The sequence below is a fragment of the Melospiza melodia genome, chromosome 3 (assembly GCF_035770615.1).
Source record: "Melospiza melodia melodia isolate bMelMel2 chromosome 3, bMelMel2.pri, whole genome shotgun sequence".
Taxonomy (NCBI): domain Eukaryota; kingdom Metazoa; phylum Chordata; class Aves; order Passeriformes; family Passerellidae; genus Melospiza; species Melospiza melodia.
In genome coordinates this window covers 42,572,778-42,589,734 of record NC_086196.1, presented here as the reverse complement: position 1 = coordinate 42,589,734, position 16,957 = coordinate 42,572,778, and the positions used below count along the sequence as shown (strand labels likewise).

Genomic DNA, 16,957 nt, shown 5'->3' with positions numbered 1-16,957 from the left:
GCACACAGAGTGCTACAACCTTTTAATCCCCAGATACAAGCCATCTCTTGTATGTGGCTTTTGAACCACATGCTTATCTCAAAAGGAATTAGTGGGCTTGAAGTTGATTCTTCATAAATGAAAATCAGCTTGAAAAATTGTATTTTCCTTAGCAAAAGTTACTCCCAGGCTATTTTGCCAGAACAGTTTTGTACCTCCTGCACCCAATGCAGATGATGCCTGTGAGTGAAACAGGTGTACAGAAAGTCTCATGAAAATGATTGTCCATTGCCTTCACTGACAGCACTCAAGTCAGCAAAGACATGGTTACAGAAATGCTGCACTTGCATCTTTCAAATGAATAAATGTGATGATGGCTCATCAAAGTACCTGCAGAAAAATCTTCAAGCTGGAATAGGTGGAAGAAAAATGTCAGTGCCAACCAAAGGACATAACTGCACACCACAGACGTAACGCCACACCACAGCCAGAACTTCGCTCTTTGAGGTCTCACTGCAGGTAGCAAAGGAATGGACCTTTTTTGTTTTGTTTTTTTTTTTTTTTTTAATGGCACATTGTTTAGTTTATCTTGAACCAAGTACATTTTACCTGCTTCTGCCAACTGCCTCTGGCAAAACTGCTGTGGTAGATATTCCTTTTAGCCTCTGCTTTACTTGGAGCTTTTCACTTTCTGATGACTCTTAAGGAAGGGCAGGATAGAGGTGTATCAAAGTAGCCAGTGTGAAAGGGAAACTGGACTTCTATTGGTCTCAGCCTTAAAATGCTGGGAGTAGTTGGGAAAAAGGGATGCTCATGTAAAAAGAAGGCTATAAAAATCTCATCTCATCCAGGAAGTCTCTCCTCTGATGTCAGAGAACAGTCATGCCTTTAGAAAGGCTCATCCCATCTGCTCTTCCAGAGGCCTGCCTGCAGTGGCCTCTGAAAAGGTGTTAGTTTGCTGCTGTTAAGCAATCCATTTACAATGAACTCGCATTCAGAAGTAGCTGTACACATTGAAAACTTTTAGGTGGAATTGCCATTATCTTAATTCCACCATTGCCAGAAGTGCATAAAGATGGACATCAAACCTCTCTCAAGTGTCATACACAGACCATACTGAATATCACTGCCGCCACTGCAACTTAAGTGTAAGATCAAAGCAATATGCTGTAGATATGACAAAAACGTATTTACCACTTAAACTCTCAGATATTTCATTAAGAAAAACCAGGACCTTTTTGGGGGAAAACCCATTTTGGGATACTTTTCACTTCTAATTTTCAAAGGTTTTTATTACCAAGAGCCTTGTACCAACACATCAAGTTTCTAAAAAGTTGATTTGATGCGCACTTAAGCCTCTTGGATAAGAGGTGACATATGGTGTAGTTAAAGATTCATTGTATCACAAGAATGATGATACACTTACAGGAAGGCTGAGAACAACATACTGCCTTCAACAACCTCTGTGGCTCCATTGCATGGCATAGACTCAACATCTGAGGGGCACCATAAATGTGTTAATACTAATTCCAGCAGTCACATATTTATGACTGAACAAAGCCAAAGCAGCCCAGCCTACTGCAGTGTAATGTGACTCTGTTTTTGCATAGGAAGGGAGTGCCGTGCAAGCTTCTGCAAATGCCATCTGGCTTCTGCATTACGACCACAGTAACAGCACTCATCATTCTCTCTGTAGAACATACATTAATGAATCCTGAGAGCTGAAAGTAGCTTATGAGCCAGGATTGCTGTCATGGCACTGTTTCTCCTGGCAACCAACACCTCAGGAAGGACAGGATGGGTGTGTGGGGAATCATAAGAGGGACAGATGAAGCAGGGGAGGAAGGGAGCTTGTTAAAAAAAAAAAAAAAGGAAAAGAAAACTTGCTAAATAAGCACAGACTAAAAGTCTATGGTCAAAGTCTACCAAATAAAATGTTAACCTTCTCCAGCACCAAAGTAGCCTTTTATGTTGCATTACAAATTTCAGCACAGTAGACAACAAAACTTCACAGCAAGCTTCAAGCTAAAAAATACAGCAGTGCTGTGAGACCTCTAAGTTTTGGTGAGGATTGCTATGATCGATTTCTTTAAGATAAACACTGGAATATTCAAAGTCACAGGGGAGGGCTTGGAGTTTGCAAGTACCAGGGCTTGTATGATTCATAAAATATTAGAAACACTGGTTAAAAATTTCTTTCTTAATGAAGTCATGAAGCATCTCAGGGTCTGGCACATGTCCTTATCTTTACAGGCTACCACAGCAGCAGCCACAAGAGAAGAGTGAAGGCCAGATGACAGACTGAGAGCAAGAGAGGAGCCAGTGACCCATACAGTGAAGAAGTCAGATCCCAAATCCTTTTACTGTTACTCTGAGCTACTTTTGAAAGAGTCATGCTGGTGGGATCCTATATAGTGACTGTCTCAAGCATACTTCTCCCTGATAAACATAACTGGTAACTACTGAGGAGAACACTGGTTTAAACTTTAAAAGAAGAACATCCTGAAGTTTAAAAAAACACAGAATCAGGCTTTGCAAACTGCTCTCCTACTGTGAGATCACATTTTTAAGGTGCTTTATTTTGATTCATAAATAAACTACATTGTATTTTGTTACATACTGTGGTCTTGCAGGATACAGGAAGTTCATATGGTGAAAAAAAAAGACAAAGCAAATCTTAACAGTGTTACAACATGCAAGTGAGGTTTCCCTAGCACTGCTGACAAACAGATGAAAACAATCTGTTCTTTAACATTCTCATGTCTCTTGCTCATCAGCACAATCACTTCAAAGCCAAACCTCCTGCCTCTAAGCATTACTGCTACCAACAACCTGGAAAGAGAAAGAGTAACTAGTTGGAATAAAAGAAGTAAAGATGAAACAATGGGAAAGTTGCACATTCCTTGGAAATAATTCTACCTTTAAATGCCATCATGAGATCTTCTAATTCAACTGAAGTAACATTCAACTACATTAAACACCAAACTCCAGAGCACTTGCTTTATGCCAACAGTGGAACAAGGTCACAGGCAGCTATAATGTCCCCTTATACCCTTGACTTAGCAAAGCCCAAGCTGGTCTTCATGTCCTTTGGAACTTAAAATTAAATAACTAAGTCAATTAAAATGCCCACACTCAGAGGACATGCTCTAAAAGTAACCTTGTAGGACCTGAAATGAGGAAGATAAGCAACATTAGATTTCCATAAACAGAGTGCACATGAGGACATAAACAGCAACACAGAAAAGCCAAGTTAAACATCATCCTGCCTTTTTTATTTACTGTGTAATTTCCAAAGGCATACACAGCCTTTTCAAAGGCATGTGTGCAAGTGCCTATCATACCTTTTCAAATTTTGTCAGCAACTCACGTAAGCTGAAGTTCAGGCCAATCATCATCAAGCGACTCCTGAAGCCTACATTTTCCTGGTATGTCTGCCAAGCCAAATCTATAGCCTTCAAAAAGTTTCTCTCCTTTCCACCTATACAGTCTCAAAATACTCCAGGCACTCCAGCGTGTGTCCCTCTCCTGGGCTGTGCTCCTCTGGGAAGAATTCACACAGCGCCATCGTCACAGTCTCCGTGTCCCTGCTCCTTCCCATGGGCTGGACACCCAGGGGTGAGGAGCTGACAGTGGGTGCTGCTCCTTGCAGGGCTGAGCTGACCTCATGGCACTGTGGGGATCTCCTTGGCTCCACACCTCACCAGGACTGCCTCCAGCTCTCCTCAGCAATGGCCTGCAGGAATCAAGTGCTTCTGGCAGGCCTCAAGCTCTTGGTCTCAGTGACCCTGAGTGAGAGAAGCTATAACCTGCTGGTGTACGACAGGTGGAGAGGAGGAACACATCCTTCCATGTTGCTCCATTCAAGGGAAAAAAAATCCCCAGAGAAACTTCTGTCTACAGAAAGCACCAAAAACCAGCTTCTCAGACAAGTTAAAATGGAATGAGACACGCTTCATCGCAGGGAACATGATGGTGTGACCAGGCAGGAGGCCATCTCTCTTCTGATTTCCTCAGAGCCAGCTCCATGGGCTGGTGCTGCTATGGCAGTAATCAGGCACCTTCAGCCCTCTTCACTTTGCCCAGGAGATGCTGCGCCACAGAAAAGCCAAGGCCCATTAGAAGTCTTCTAAAAAGTAACTTCCTTTGTGCAAGCAAAAAAAAAAGTCCAGCAAAGGATCCTGCTGCAATCTCCAAAGCTGGGGATCTCCTCCTTTGGTGCCGCCTACTCTGACAGCCGTGTGGTAATCTATCCCCGGCATTTGTTTATTATTGTAATCAGCATCCTCCCTTCCAGCAGCCCTGGTGCTGCTCCGAAGCCAAGCACACTCCCCCTTCCGGGAGGCCTCCTGCTGGAAAACCACCACCACCCCTGAGGCTGCAGAAACCCCAGACCAAAAGCCCTCACTTTTCCTTCCCGTGGAACAGAGAGGTGGCTGTTCAGTCACGGAGCAAGCTTTGGAGCTGTAAAAGTAACCAGCGCTGCACAAAGCCACCACGGGCTGGGCTGCTCAGGAGGGCACGCTCAGCCAGCCAGATTGTTTTCCATATGAGCCTTTGCTCGCCCGCGGGAAACCTGACACGCCATGGGTGGCTGTGAGGAAATCAGTCCATTTCCAAGCATTCCCACTGGAAACCCGTGTGCATGTGAAGGCCTATTTAAGCTGCTATTAATGCCTTCCGCACAAACACACATTACTCAACCACCAAAACCAGATTGGGTAATAGCTGCCAGCAAGTCAGTAAATGTATAATTAAAACCAAACCAGCAACCCATCACTTGCAAAACCCATTACAGCTAAGTCTCCTATGAACACATTGGGTATCACATGTTGCTTTTACTTTTATTTTATTTCACCCAACCATCATATGAAGTACCAATGAATTCACCAGTAGAAAAACTGTCTCTACAGTTATTCTGAGCTGGTGGATAATACTGGTATATCTGGTATGGGTCGAGATTTTAAAAATAACTCTGAAGGGGGGAAAAAAAATATTGGCATTAGCAGGATTTTTACTTGATTTATTTGTACTTTGCCTCCTGTCTGTATCTTTTATGTGGGCATATTACACAAACTGCAGAAGTGCTTGCAAAATAAACTCAGGAAAGTTTTCCAAAGGTGACAGAACTAAACTAGCTTTATAGCCCATATAACAGATCAGCTTAAACAGTCAGAATTTATTTCACTGCTTCTGCAAGCAAAAAGCCTATTTATCATGTTCACATACTATTCACTTCCAAATTAACTACTTACAGAAAGAAAAATTACACATTAGAGTGAAAAAGTAAAACCATTATGCAAGAGATACAACTACAATCACTATTTGAGAATTTCATTTCTTCTCCTCTAGACAAAGCTTGGATCTTATTTCCCTGCACACTAAGGCTTTCTGCTGCTCTTGGAGAAAAAAACCCTTGCAAACCAGAAACAAACAGACTTTAGATCCACCCCAGAGATGTTAGTGCATATAAATAAAGATGGGTCTCAGGCTGGATTATAATGAAGCTTCATAACTCCAGGACTGAATCCAAATACACCACATTAATTTTAGGTTTGGTATCAGGCTTCATACTTAGATAAGTTGTTTTCCAATTTTAATTTGTCATTTAAAAAATCATATATTCTAGATCTTTCAGCACTATTAGATGCAAATTAAATACCCTCTAAGGTGAATAGGTACCATTTTGCATAATTTCATAAAAGATTATCAAATATTTATGTATATACACAATGTTGGACCAAGGCTTCCAGCAAAGCAACTTTGAAAATTATACTGAATAATGACTTTTTCAGTTGCTTTCTCACATGAAAGCACACTGCAGTATTTGAGAAATTCTGAGTACGTAGAAGTCAAAGTAACTGAAATGAGCTCTACATTGACATGTATTTAATATAGCCTCTGCACAGCCAGCAGTTCTGTAGTTATAACAATGTTAGACCATAAGCTTCAAAAGCAAAACATACATTTTAAGACAGCTTTACGTTACTTTTTGCTACTAAAGTTTAAATTTTCTTGATCAGCTTCATCATAATTTTCTTCAAAAACAGCTCTGCATACACTATTGGGAACAAAAATGCATTTGTATACTGGAAACTACAGTCGTTACACAGATTTGAACTCTAGAGGCCAAGGAAATTCACATTCTGAGAGTTTAAGCTCTCATGGAAGCACATTAGCTACAGCAGAAAACAAGCAAACTACCAATTGTAACCAAGCATCCTTTCAAAGCACTCTTGTAGATATCAACAGCCACAACTAGGAATTTAAGACACTGGAAATAATCTACAGCTGCAGAAGATTAGGTGCAGCGAAGCTTTTTGTTTCTTTTGGTATTAAAGTAGTTTGGTGCATTTTCTCAAGTGTCTTAAATAAGAACATAAAACTGGATAAAAATAAAACAACCAGCAAACAGCCTTTTATAGCCATTGGTAATGCTACTAATGGCAGCCTGCAAAATGCAAGGGCCATTGAAAGAAAAGCATTTCTATCAATGGTAGGAAAAGGATGCTCAGCACAGCAGCCTGTGACACAACCACGATCATTTCTGCTGGAAACTGGTTTTAGGTGGGGGTTCTGCAGTGCACACCCCACAAATCCAGGCTTAAGAGTGTCATCATTTGTCAAGGCACAATGCAGAGATTATAAAACTAATAGCAGACTTTTGCATAAAAAACCTTATTACTGCAAAGAATAAACTAAAACCCCCCTACTTTTACGAAGGATAAATCCAGAAGCAACTGAATGCTAAGATACTGCAAATTAACCAGCAAAATCAATGAAATCAAAACTAGATAACAAGAAAAAAAATTACTCCATTTCTACTTGAAATAAAAATACCAGATCAACTTGGAGATGATCTTATACACACCTCTAAAGTTCAATATCAGAAAAGATAAAAGTCTCTTAAACTATACTGTGTGAAACAACATTAAATATGTATGCAATAAAGAATTTGCTTCACACTTGAGATGATGTGCAAAATACACAAGAAAACTGTCATGCTAAACACAACTTGATTTTCGAAGGCAAACTAAAGAAAGGGGAAAGTTTTTTTCCTTTTCATAGAAGAAAAATGGAAAAATAAAGAGTAGTAAGAACCTTAAGTGTAAATAAATGAGGCTGTTTATACTAGGAGCATACATGCATCTTATGTGACTCACAACAGCAAGTAATGACAACAGAAGGATAAGAAGAATAGTGTTGCCTTGTGTGACTCAGATGCAAAGGGCACAGAGGTCAATAGGTTGTTACAGAAAGTCAATGCATCCTGTTTTCACTCAAGGCATGCAGCTGCAGGCAGGAACACAAAAAATCCACCAGTTCAAAAGCACCTTGCTATATTCACCTGCCGTGAAAAATATCTGATGTCAATCTGATCAGACCAGGAGGGGGAGATGCCCTCTCCCTTCCTACAGCAGGTCAGCATTTACAATGCAGAGTTAACACACTGCTCTAGCAAGGTCAGTTCTACACTGAGGCTTAGTGTCAATTGAACCCAACAAAAAGGTTCAATTAAGCAGAGGCTCACTGTTAACCTCTGTCAAAAATCAAATCACTCAAGCCAACACAATACCCCAAGGACTAGCAATTCATCAGGACAAATGGACAGATCAAATTCCTACAATAAAGGGCTACAAGAGGCAGGATAAGACAAAAGTAACACAAATATGATTGCCAGCATTGTTAGGTAGCTATTATAGGGGTGATTGCAAAGCACATCATGAATTACATGAAAGTTCCTAGAGCTTGGAGCAAGGCCCTGCAACCATTGGATTTGTCTTTTTTTTCCTCTATAAATAAAGGTATTGGTTTGCCATCGAAGATATTTTTACAAGGGTCAACCAGTCACATTCAGTGATTTACCCTGTGCAGTATCTGCCACATTCAATGACAGAGTCCTGCATTAGGTGAGCAGAGATAGATTGTGGCCTTCCTGAAACAAATGAGAAGACTTTAAATCTCAAAGACAAAATTTGGTAGAAATTCAGATATAGTCTCAATGACATACAGTGCTATACTGCTATGAAAGTTTTGTGGAGGACGGGGTGGTTTGGTGGTGGGCTTTTATGCTCTCTTAACTTGTTTGAACAACACATGGCTTTCAAGCTTTATGAAGCAACTATGATTTTACAACACTTTAGATTTAAATAGAAACTGCTGTATACGCTCCTAGTATGCATGCTCCTCGTATAAACATCCTCATTTGAACCTCCCAGAAGAACCCTGTCCTAAAACCAGGATATTTCAAATATACTCAAAAAAAGAAGTATCTCATACTTGGAGTATACCAAAAAGAAATTAGATCTCAAAGGGAAGTATAGAGGAAAAGCATCAGCATGACATCTATTTCATGCATAGAGCATTACAAACTTTATTGAATAAGAGACCAAGATTTAAATTCAATTTATGGGACTGACCAGAAATGAAGATTTCAATGACACTAAATGACAGAATGAAGGAGGCAGCAGACAGTGTGGATGAAATCTGGCTTTTATGCCAAGCAGAAATTTCATCATCAGGCGTCACTTTCCAGTTAGTACTAGTGACTAAATAAAATTTTCCTATTTATCAGCTGTCTATAAAGACTTTACTAGGGAAGTCTCCTTCTAAAACTGTAAGTTGCCTTTCCTTGTTTCTCTTCTTCAGGTATAAGATACTGGTGCTTGCTTGCAATAATCACACTGGAAGTCAGAAGGCATCAGGGCACCTTGTGGTCTGTCTTAAATAGTCTTTTTAATGCTATTCCCTTTGCACAAAAACGAAATAAATACATTATCTCAGAGGTACTTATTCACACTTTTATTTAAAAGGGTAGAACTAAAAAGAGGGTGACTGCCTAGAGGTGATATAGCATGACAGACTGCCAAAGAAGTACATCCAAAAAAAGATCCTAAACCCTGCATTAACCCACACCCAAAGTAAATATCCAGTTTCTCAAGTTTTAGAAATGAGAATTCCTGTATTTTGGCCCAACCTAAAAAAAGTTTGCCTTAAAAATTCTCTTGACTGCAATGAAAACAGTTTTATATCTTTCTGATAGCTCTGCACAATAAAAGCCTCATCAAATCCATGCATATTCTACATCTTTAAAAGAATTTTCTACAGGAAGGGCTTATTTATATACTTACTACTTAGTATAGGGTACCCATCTCTCAAGATACTAAAACTGATCAATGAAAAGATGATTAATTTAGTAGTTTTTAGACAAGTACTCAATCCAAGTAGTGGAAATATCACAAAAATGTGTTTTCATTTGAGCTTATAATAAATAATTGATAGAGCACCTTAAATTCTAGAGCACTTACTCAGTATCTGTGGATTAAAATCTCATTCAAATAACATTGAAGTTTTGCAGTTTCCTTTTACATGACTTCTTAACAATAGCATTAGACTCAAGTGTCTAACATGGATTCAGAGTCATTTCAGTTATCCTGTGTAATTTATCATTTTGCCACACTCCAAGGTTAAGCACCTTCTGACTCAGTCTGCCCATATATTATGCCCTAACTTGTCTAATATTCTCAGTTAACTAAGTGGCATTATCTTGCAGAAGGAAAAGTATTACCTGGATCTAGTTGATTTGGGGGCTTTATGGTCTTTTTGACAGCCACTGGGAATGGGAATCTCCTTATCCAATGAAAACTCTATTCACAGCAATAAAAATATGCTTCAGCTGTAAGCTTTTCAATAATCAACTTTTCTGTATTTGAATATTAGCCAGGCATTTTAGGAGTTAAAAGTAATGTAATTGGTATGATTTCAAGGAACTTCTTGTCTACGAAGTATCCTTAAAACACTTACCAAGAAATGTGCCTCTAGATCAACTTTAACATTGCACAAAAGAAGAACAGTAAGAAAGTTAAAACTCTTGGAAGTTTAGCAAGTGGCCATCTACTAAGATGTAGTCTTACTACAGTCAGACCACAGAAAGTCTATTTCCTAATCAAGCAAAAAATACCAAAGCATACCATTGCAATTTACCAAAAAGGTGAAGGTTTTGTTTGTTTTCAAAGTTCACTAAAAATGATCAATGACCCTGGGCTACAGGGACATTCCACTAACACTTACTTTAAATCTTTTCATGCTGCTAAAATTGCATCAAAGCAGCAACCACAATGCTTCACCACCAAACCAAGCTTTTGCTGTGAGTGGAGAAAGAAGAGTATCTGATGGGGGGCTTACTTTAAAGGCCTTATGACTGATACCACAGAACGACCTTGTCTTCATCTAAATTAATTTTCAAACCACAGAATTAAATCTTAAAAACTGGTTTTAAGATCAGAGTCTAAGTGTTGTAGTGCAGAAAGAGTATTCATTCTTCTCATTAACTACACAATGATCCTCCAACTCTGCAGTTACATAAATTAAATTAATAAATTATATTCTGGTATCTCTACTGAACATATAAGAGAACAGTTTTTAATTACTTTTTTTTACTGAACAAGTCAGTATTTATTAAACCAGAAAGTGTCACAGGTAATATAAAAAGCACTAAAAGTCTAAGTTCCAATCAAAGTCAACAAATAATGCTGTTAAGAGATTAAATTATTCTATTTTGTAGCCAACACAAGTGGGAAGAATCATACTCACATTCATTGTCTAGAACTCAAGCACATGCAAGTACATATGAGAGATCTGTGTGCAGGAGAGCCAGTTCTGCTATTCATATATTTTTATGTGCATGTGCAATCAGAAACTAATTACTATTACTTTAATCAGTGAGGTAAAATCAAAAAACTGTAGTGCAACACTGCAGTAACTTTATTCTTAAAGTAGAAATTGCAGAGATTCTTTCAAAGCACCTTTGTTTCTGACCAAAAAAAAGGTTCCAAGGCAGTTAAAAAGCACCACAAAGAGGGGACAAGCATCCTCTGAACATGTTTAGAGTTGAAGAAGAGTAAATAAAAGATTGACTTATCAGAAGGCATCAAGGGAGCCAATCATTGTATGTCTTCTAGCCAAATTATATTAATTTAACTAACATTAAATTAATTAACATTAAAGCTTCCAACAACCATTATCTAAGGACTACCAAGGGAATACCATGTGCTCTTAAGTAATAGGATGGCTGAGAGCAGTTTTTCTCGTAATGCTGCTGATCTTTCTGGCATCTCCCACAGCAAGAAGTGCTCTCCACTGCAGTGCCTGAATAATTGGCCTACAGTCTTTGTTTCACACAGATTGTTTTGGTCTCTTACCTCCTTCATTTTTTTATCCTAAATCCAGTCTGTGAAATTATTCCTAGCATTTACCAGAGTAAGAAATTAACATGAAGTCTCAGTAAGAAGTAAATACTTAGATGTACCTCCCGAAACCACACCATGCAGCTCCTATCTTGTTTCTTTTAAGGTAGTTATAAGTGATTGCTAGGAACAAATTCATGTTTGCTTAGTGAAGTGTCAAACTAGCAAAAAATAATAATAATAATAACAAAAAAAAAAAAATCGTTTCTTGTGTGCTTATGTACTGTCACCCTTAGCATTAGGTAAGTTAAGCTCAAAAAACAGGCGGAACAGACACTGTGCAGACAGGAGGTTGTCCCCACACTCATGCAGAGAGACTCACAACTTGCTCCCTGTGGTCCTGCTGTAAGCATGCTTTTCTTTCAAAATACCCCATCTGATTTGAGTTACTAAGGACTAAACTGAATTTCCGCACAGATTTTTAATCTTTATGCATTCTGTGTCATTTTGCTAACAGAAAGCTCTCACAGAGATCTTATCACTGGCCTATTGACAAAAGTAAAGAGCATTTACAATTGAAATTATGATAATATAATATTTGTTCTTGAAATAAAATGTAAGCAGCATTATCCATAACTGCAGCTTTTGCTCTGGTTTGAACAAGAAGCTTATGTAAATACAACGTGCCTAAGGCTTCTCTAGCCTCACTTTATTACAGGCTACTATACAGGAAACAAATAGGTTTTCCAAATTTATTCAGACAGAACTTTCATTGTCTAATGTTAGTCAGGAGCTCCATTTCCATTGAATTACTGAATGCTTTTATTCTCATTTAACTCTCATTTAAAGTCAAGGACTCCATCTACTTTTGAGAAGCACCCAAGTTTGTGTTGGAGGAAGCAAGTCTAAGATCTGCACACAAAAGCCTAAAATGAAGGTTAGAGTCAGCTTCACAAGGACACAAGAGCACGGGAACACCTTACAGCATGTGCAACTCCACGATTCTTGGCTTTTCATTAGGTAGTGACTTCTTGAAAGGAGGCTTTGGGTTTTCTTGCTATTTTTGTGTCACAAAAAATGACTAGCACTGAAAAAGTCTGGTCAGCATAAAGGAAAGTTTGAGGAAATTAATTTTAAAATATTCACTGTTTTACCTTCATTCATACTGAGTTTTTTAAAAAAAATGTAACACTGGAAACTTAGAGAAAGAGTAGCAATTCCTGAGAATTCAGATAAAAACTGTTTAGCTCTAGGCATGAAAGACAAAAAGTACACCGGGCAGTCATACTGCTGAAGAAATAGAAGAGTTCATTATATGTGTACTAGCACTTCATCCATGTTGAGTCCATGTAGGATCAAATTCTGTTGGTGTTTGTGCACACCTAAAGTCCCAACAAGGGCAGAAGTAAGAGATGAAATGCACACAATAAAACATAAAAGAAGAATTCCTAATAAGTTGTGAGGGTGGAAAAACCCAAGGCATACTCACGTCTGTGTTGAATACATAATCAATAAAATGGCCTTTCTACAAAGGAGCAGGAGAGAAGAGCAGGAGTAAGTGCCCTAGCAAGGCATGGCAGGTGAGCACACCCATTTCAAACACACTGATTCAAACAGCTATGAAGGGCAGAGGCACTGGCCCCTTGCATTCCCCCACCTGTGCAACACAGCTGGATGAAGGCTAGGAAGTGACCAGCCCACAGCAATATGTATTCCCACAACAGGTCCCTTCTGCTGCTACATTTTCCATTCAAGAAGCTTGTGCCTAGTCAGTCATTTAGTGATAATGTGAAAAAGGTTCAACATGGCAAAAGGTAACCCACTGTAAAATATGCAAAATTAAGAAACACAGAAAGAAAAATAAATATATATCTAAAAATAAGTAAAATAAAATAAAATTTTAAAGCACACCTGAAGCCTATTCAGCTAAAAAGTACCGTGTCTTTGGTATATTTAGTAAAATCAAACTACAAAAACTTCAGGGCAGAAGCACAAGCAAATGTGCAAGCTGCCTCTCTCTAAAACCCTTCTTCATCACGTGTTGCTTGTGTTGCAAAAACACTGTTAAATATGACTGGTTCAGCATATTGAGCTATATTACCATTCTAGAGCTACTTTAAGAACAGCAGCAAAAAATCCCCCAAACTGACTGTATACTACTGCAAGGTGAAACCTATGGCCTTTCACTCTTAGCTGTTGTTGTCTTGAAGAGCAAACAAGGGCTATCCTAAGATACCAGTCTGAAATGGGTTCTTCAGGTCACTGGCACGTGCCATTGGTGCCATCATCACAGACCAATTCTGAAACTACCCTGAGACTTATCAATAACTACCAAGGAATAAAAAATATCCACATTTGTGCATACACAGCTTCCTCTTCCCTCTGTGCTTCTCATTCATACATTGTAGTAGGGCATGCAAGGAGTAAACAGATTTGTAAAAGAGCAGATTTTTTAAAAGACAACATTGGATCAATGTGTCAATGATGCTAAGTACTTGCAGCAACCCTCGAGACTGTGGAACCTTAAAGGTAATATGCTTCTCAGCAAAGCCTAGTATTTATACAACTAAAGCTAAAGCAAACATGAGTGAAAGCTTGCCTGCAAGGAAATGAAGCCCATCAAAGAATAGTATTCTATAGCTCCAAAAAGTCACTGTAAATGACATATGCTTCTTTTTATTGTGTCAGACACTTCCAAAACCAAAGAATCCTCAACTGTTATTACTGCAACTTAACACCTGCTAAAGGAATCTCTCACCTGTAACAACCTTGTGCATCTTCCTCCAGCACTTGATAAAAGCCATTTTCTAAACTCACATCTCCCTTCAGAAGTAAGCCTTGTGGTGTTTTTGGCCACCCCACATTAGGGAACACATGAATTTGAAACTGAATGAAGTAGTTCTGAGCTCATATTTGGATTCTACTGAAATTACAACAACACGGGGTAGTTCAAACCCTGCTACATAGAAGAAGTAGTTAGCACTGTGGTCAGCTATTTTTAAATATAACTTGAAGTAGTACCTAGGCCACATTGTCAGACATGATCACAAATACTCTTTCATTCTATGCTACATTCTATGCTTTCATTCAGCTACATTATATGCTGACAGTTGGTGAACTGCAGTTTTCGTATACATTAATAAAATTACATATACAACAGCTTCCTCAATAACACCAGATCACTTCTGCCTATAAACACAGCCCTTTTGCCTATAATGTTTAAAATGTACATCAGAGTTTAACAGAGTAGCAGAAAAGATCAGTGATAGAAATACAAAAAACAGGCATTTCTCAGAACAGGGACTCAAAAGGGACAACGAATTTAAAACTCTTAACACTTGTGCAGAGATGGAGCTATCCTACAGAGGACCTGGAAATAACAAAAGGCATTACCAAGCAGTGAACTTTTAAAGTTAGTTTTCTCTCTATGACTGTTTGCTGCCTGTCTAGAACAGCAGAGAGGAGAGCAGCATTAGCAATTCGGCCTAAGGTCTTCAGGGAAAGTCTCTGCCCTACTTTAACAATAGAAGTTGCTGAGGCAAATTAGGTCTCTGACAGGGATAAAATGAAGTTCCATTGTAAGCACAAAAGAGCTCCCATTGATTTTGGCCTTTTTCAGCTGATGTAAATAATCAAGTAACCATAAATTTGGCAAGGAATAACTGCTGCTTTGTCCATTACAGAGGGTACTCAAAAAGGCATTTAAAATCACCTTGAGCAGAGGGGAAAAGGAGAAAGGAAAGCTGAGCTTGGACAGTTCTTCTCCTTCATTAAGCTTTATTCTACAGTGTCACCTGCAACAACACAATCATCTTTCAGTGACAGTGTAGAAAGTGGTCTAAACAGTAGGTTTGAAATTCCATGCTCTGACAGGGTCAATGGGCTCTTAATTCTGCCAAAAAAAGGAATTTATGAAGTTTCATTTAACCTGCAGACTAACTCACTTGAAACAAAGGTGAACTGTGAGCAGTGGACCCAGTGATGCATGGCTCCCAATAAATTTTCCTCCAACTTCCACTTGGCTGCCCTTAGTCTTAATGGAATATCAGCTCATGTGCTTGCAGCCTCAACACAAGATTTCTTTCACTGATTTTCTTTCACCTCTTGACCAATATGCACAGGACTTTTTCCAGCAGTCACCCCCACTTCAGCCAGTACTCCAGTTACATTACAGTGTCCCAACAGGATTTCCTTAATCGAGACAGTAGTTACAGGCTAAGGCAGCAACACCTTTCCCTAAGTGATATGCCACAGGCATCCCCAAAGATCAAAAGGACTCACTAGTCAAATTGAGCTGACATCCATGTCTGGGTGGTACAGAAAGCAAATACTCTCTTCTCTGGACAGAGACTCTCACTACTATCACCACACAGAAATAATTTTGGCCTCAGAAGCTGCTATAAAATTCTTCCAGCTTCGGAAAAGTTGACAGAGCAGCCTTGCACAAAGGGTGGGTGTTACCTTTCTATTTCATGCAAACAAGAATCAGGAAGGCATACCCCAAATAAAGGGAGTATAATATTACCTTTGTTATTTCAGGCTCTTACAGTCTTGCAATCACCTTTTCAATAAAGTCTGGTACCTCAAGTTTTTTTACAATGATACACTAGTACTGAAATTTGCTTAAAACAGTTGCTGCAAAGAAAACTGGAAATTGACAGTTGCATTTCCTATGAGTCTAAGCATGAGGACTATTGGTAAACCTGCATGGGTCATTGCATCATAAATGGGCTACATTTACTAAATAAAAATAATTTCCTCCCAACCACCTTATTTCTTTTTTGTAAGTATTGTTTTTGGTTACCTCAATGTAAATTTAAAGCATTTTCTTTCCTCTTTCGGTATATCATTTTGCTAGTGAAGAAAATGGCAAGACATGTATTCACACCTAAAATCAGTTTGGATTTATTTTTAATTACTATAACAGTATTAGTGAAACTTCTGAAGGGAAAGAAGGAGAACAAGAAAAAAAAAAGGACCATCATTATTTCACAAAGAACATTAAGCACATTTAGGAATGATAGGTGACTTCAGAGAATTCCATGTCCATTTTAGCTGTTGACTCAATATCTCTCAAAAGAAAAAAAAAAGTGGAGAAAAACTGCACTGATCTCAGAAGAGCTCAGGTAATAATAATAAAAAAAGCATTTTAAGTTGTCAGGAAAAGAAACACAGTGTTTATACCAGCCTTTATGTTAGAAAGCAATAATGCCTGAAAAACATGTACTATGGCATCTGTGGATAGAAGAATTACTATTAATTCCTACTTTCATTAAGTCAGGAGATTAGGGAATAAGATGCTCATGAAGACTCAGGTACCCAATTTAGGTTTATTAGCAATGTTTTCAGTATGTCTGAAGAGGCTGCTGTTATGGCAGAACACCTACCAAAGAAAGCAAAATTAGTCCAGAAGATTTTTGTAATATCAAGAACAAAGGAAGAGACCAGCAAAACCTAAGAAAATCCCAATGTAATTAAATTTTATATTTCAAAAATGACATTCTAAAATAAAAAAGAAACAAAAATTTAGTGCCCTGACTCCTAGGAAACAGAATATTTAAAGAGTTTTTAGCTATTTCCTCTTGCATTTAATTTACATTGCAATACTTTAGCAAGTACTGCATGACATTGCATTGTCTGTTAGTTTGTTAAAAGTCGATATCCACTGAAGGTGCATGACCCTTTTCACTGTTGCTGTCCTTTTTTTCCATGACAGAAATGATAGTTATGCTGATATGCAGCTGTTCTGGAACAATCAAAATAAAGCATCCAAACATCACACCCATGCTGCA

At 38.5% G+C, this 16,957-nt stretch overlaps 1 protein-coding gene across 6 annotated transcripts in view; it reads right to left on the bottom strand.

The window, feature by feature from the left end:
• Window positions 1–16,957, bottom strand: part of UTRN (utrophin) — a 340,805-nt gene that overhangs the window by 121,278 nt on the left and 202,570 nt on the right. The window contains exon 1 of one of the 6 annotated variants that reach the window (XM_063151517.1): window positions 3,324–4,606. The exons of the other annotated variants lie outside the window; for them this stretch is intronic. Coding sequence (XP_063007587.1) covers window positions 3,324–3,377 — 54 coding nt within the window. The 5' untranslated portion in view covers window positions 3,378–4,606. Of the gene's footprint in view, window positions 1–3,323; window positions 4,607–16,957 lie in introns of those variants that run through there. 6 annotated transcript variants of the gene reach the window in all.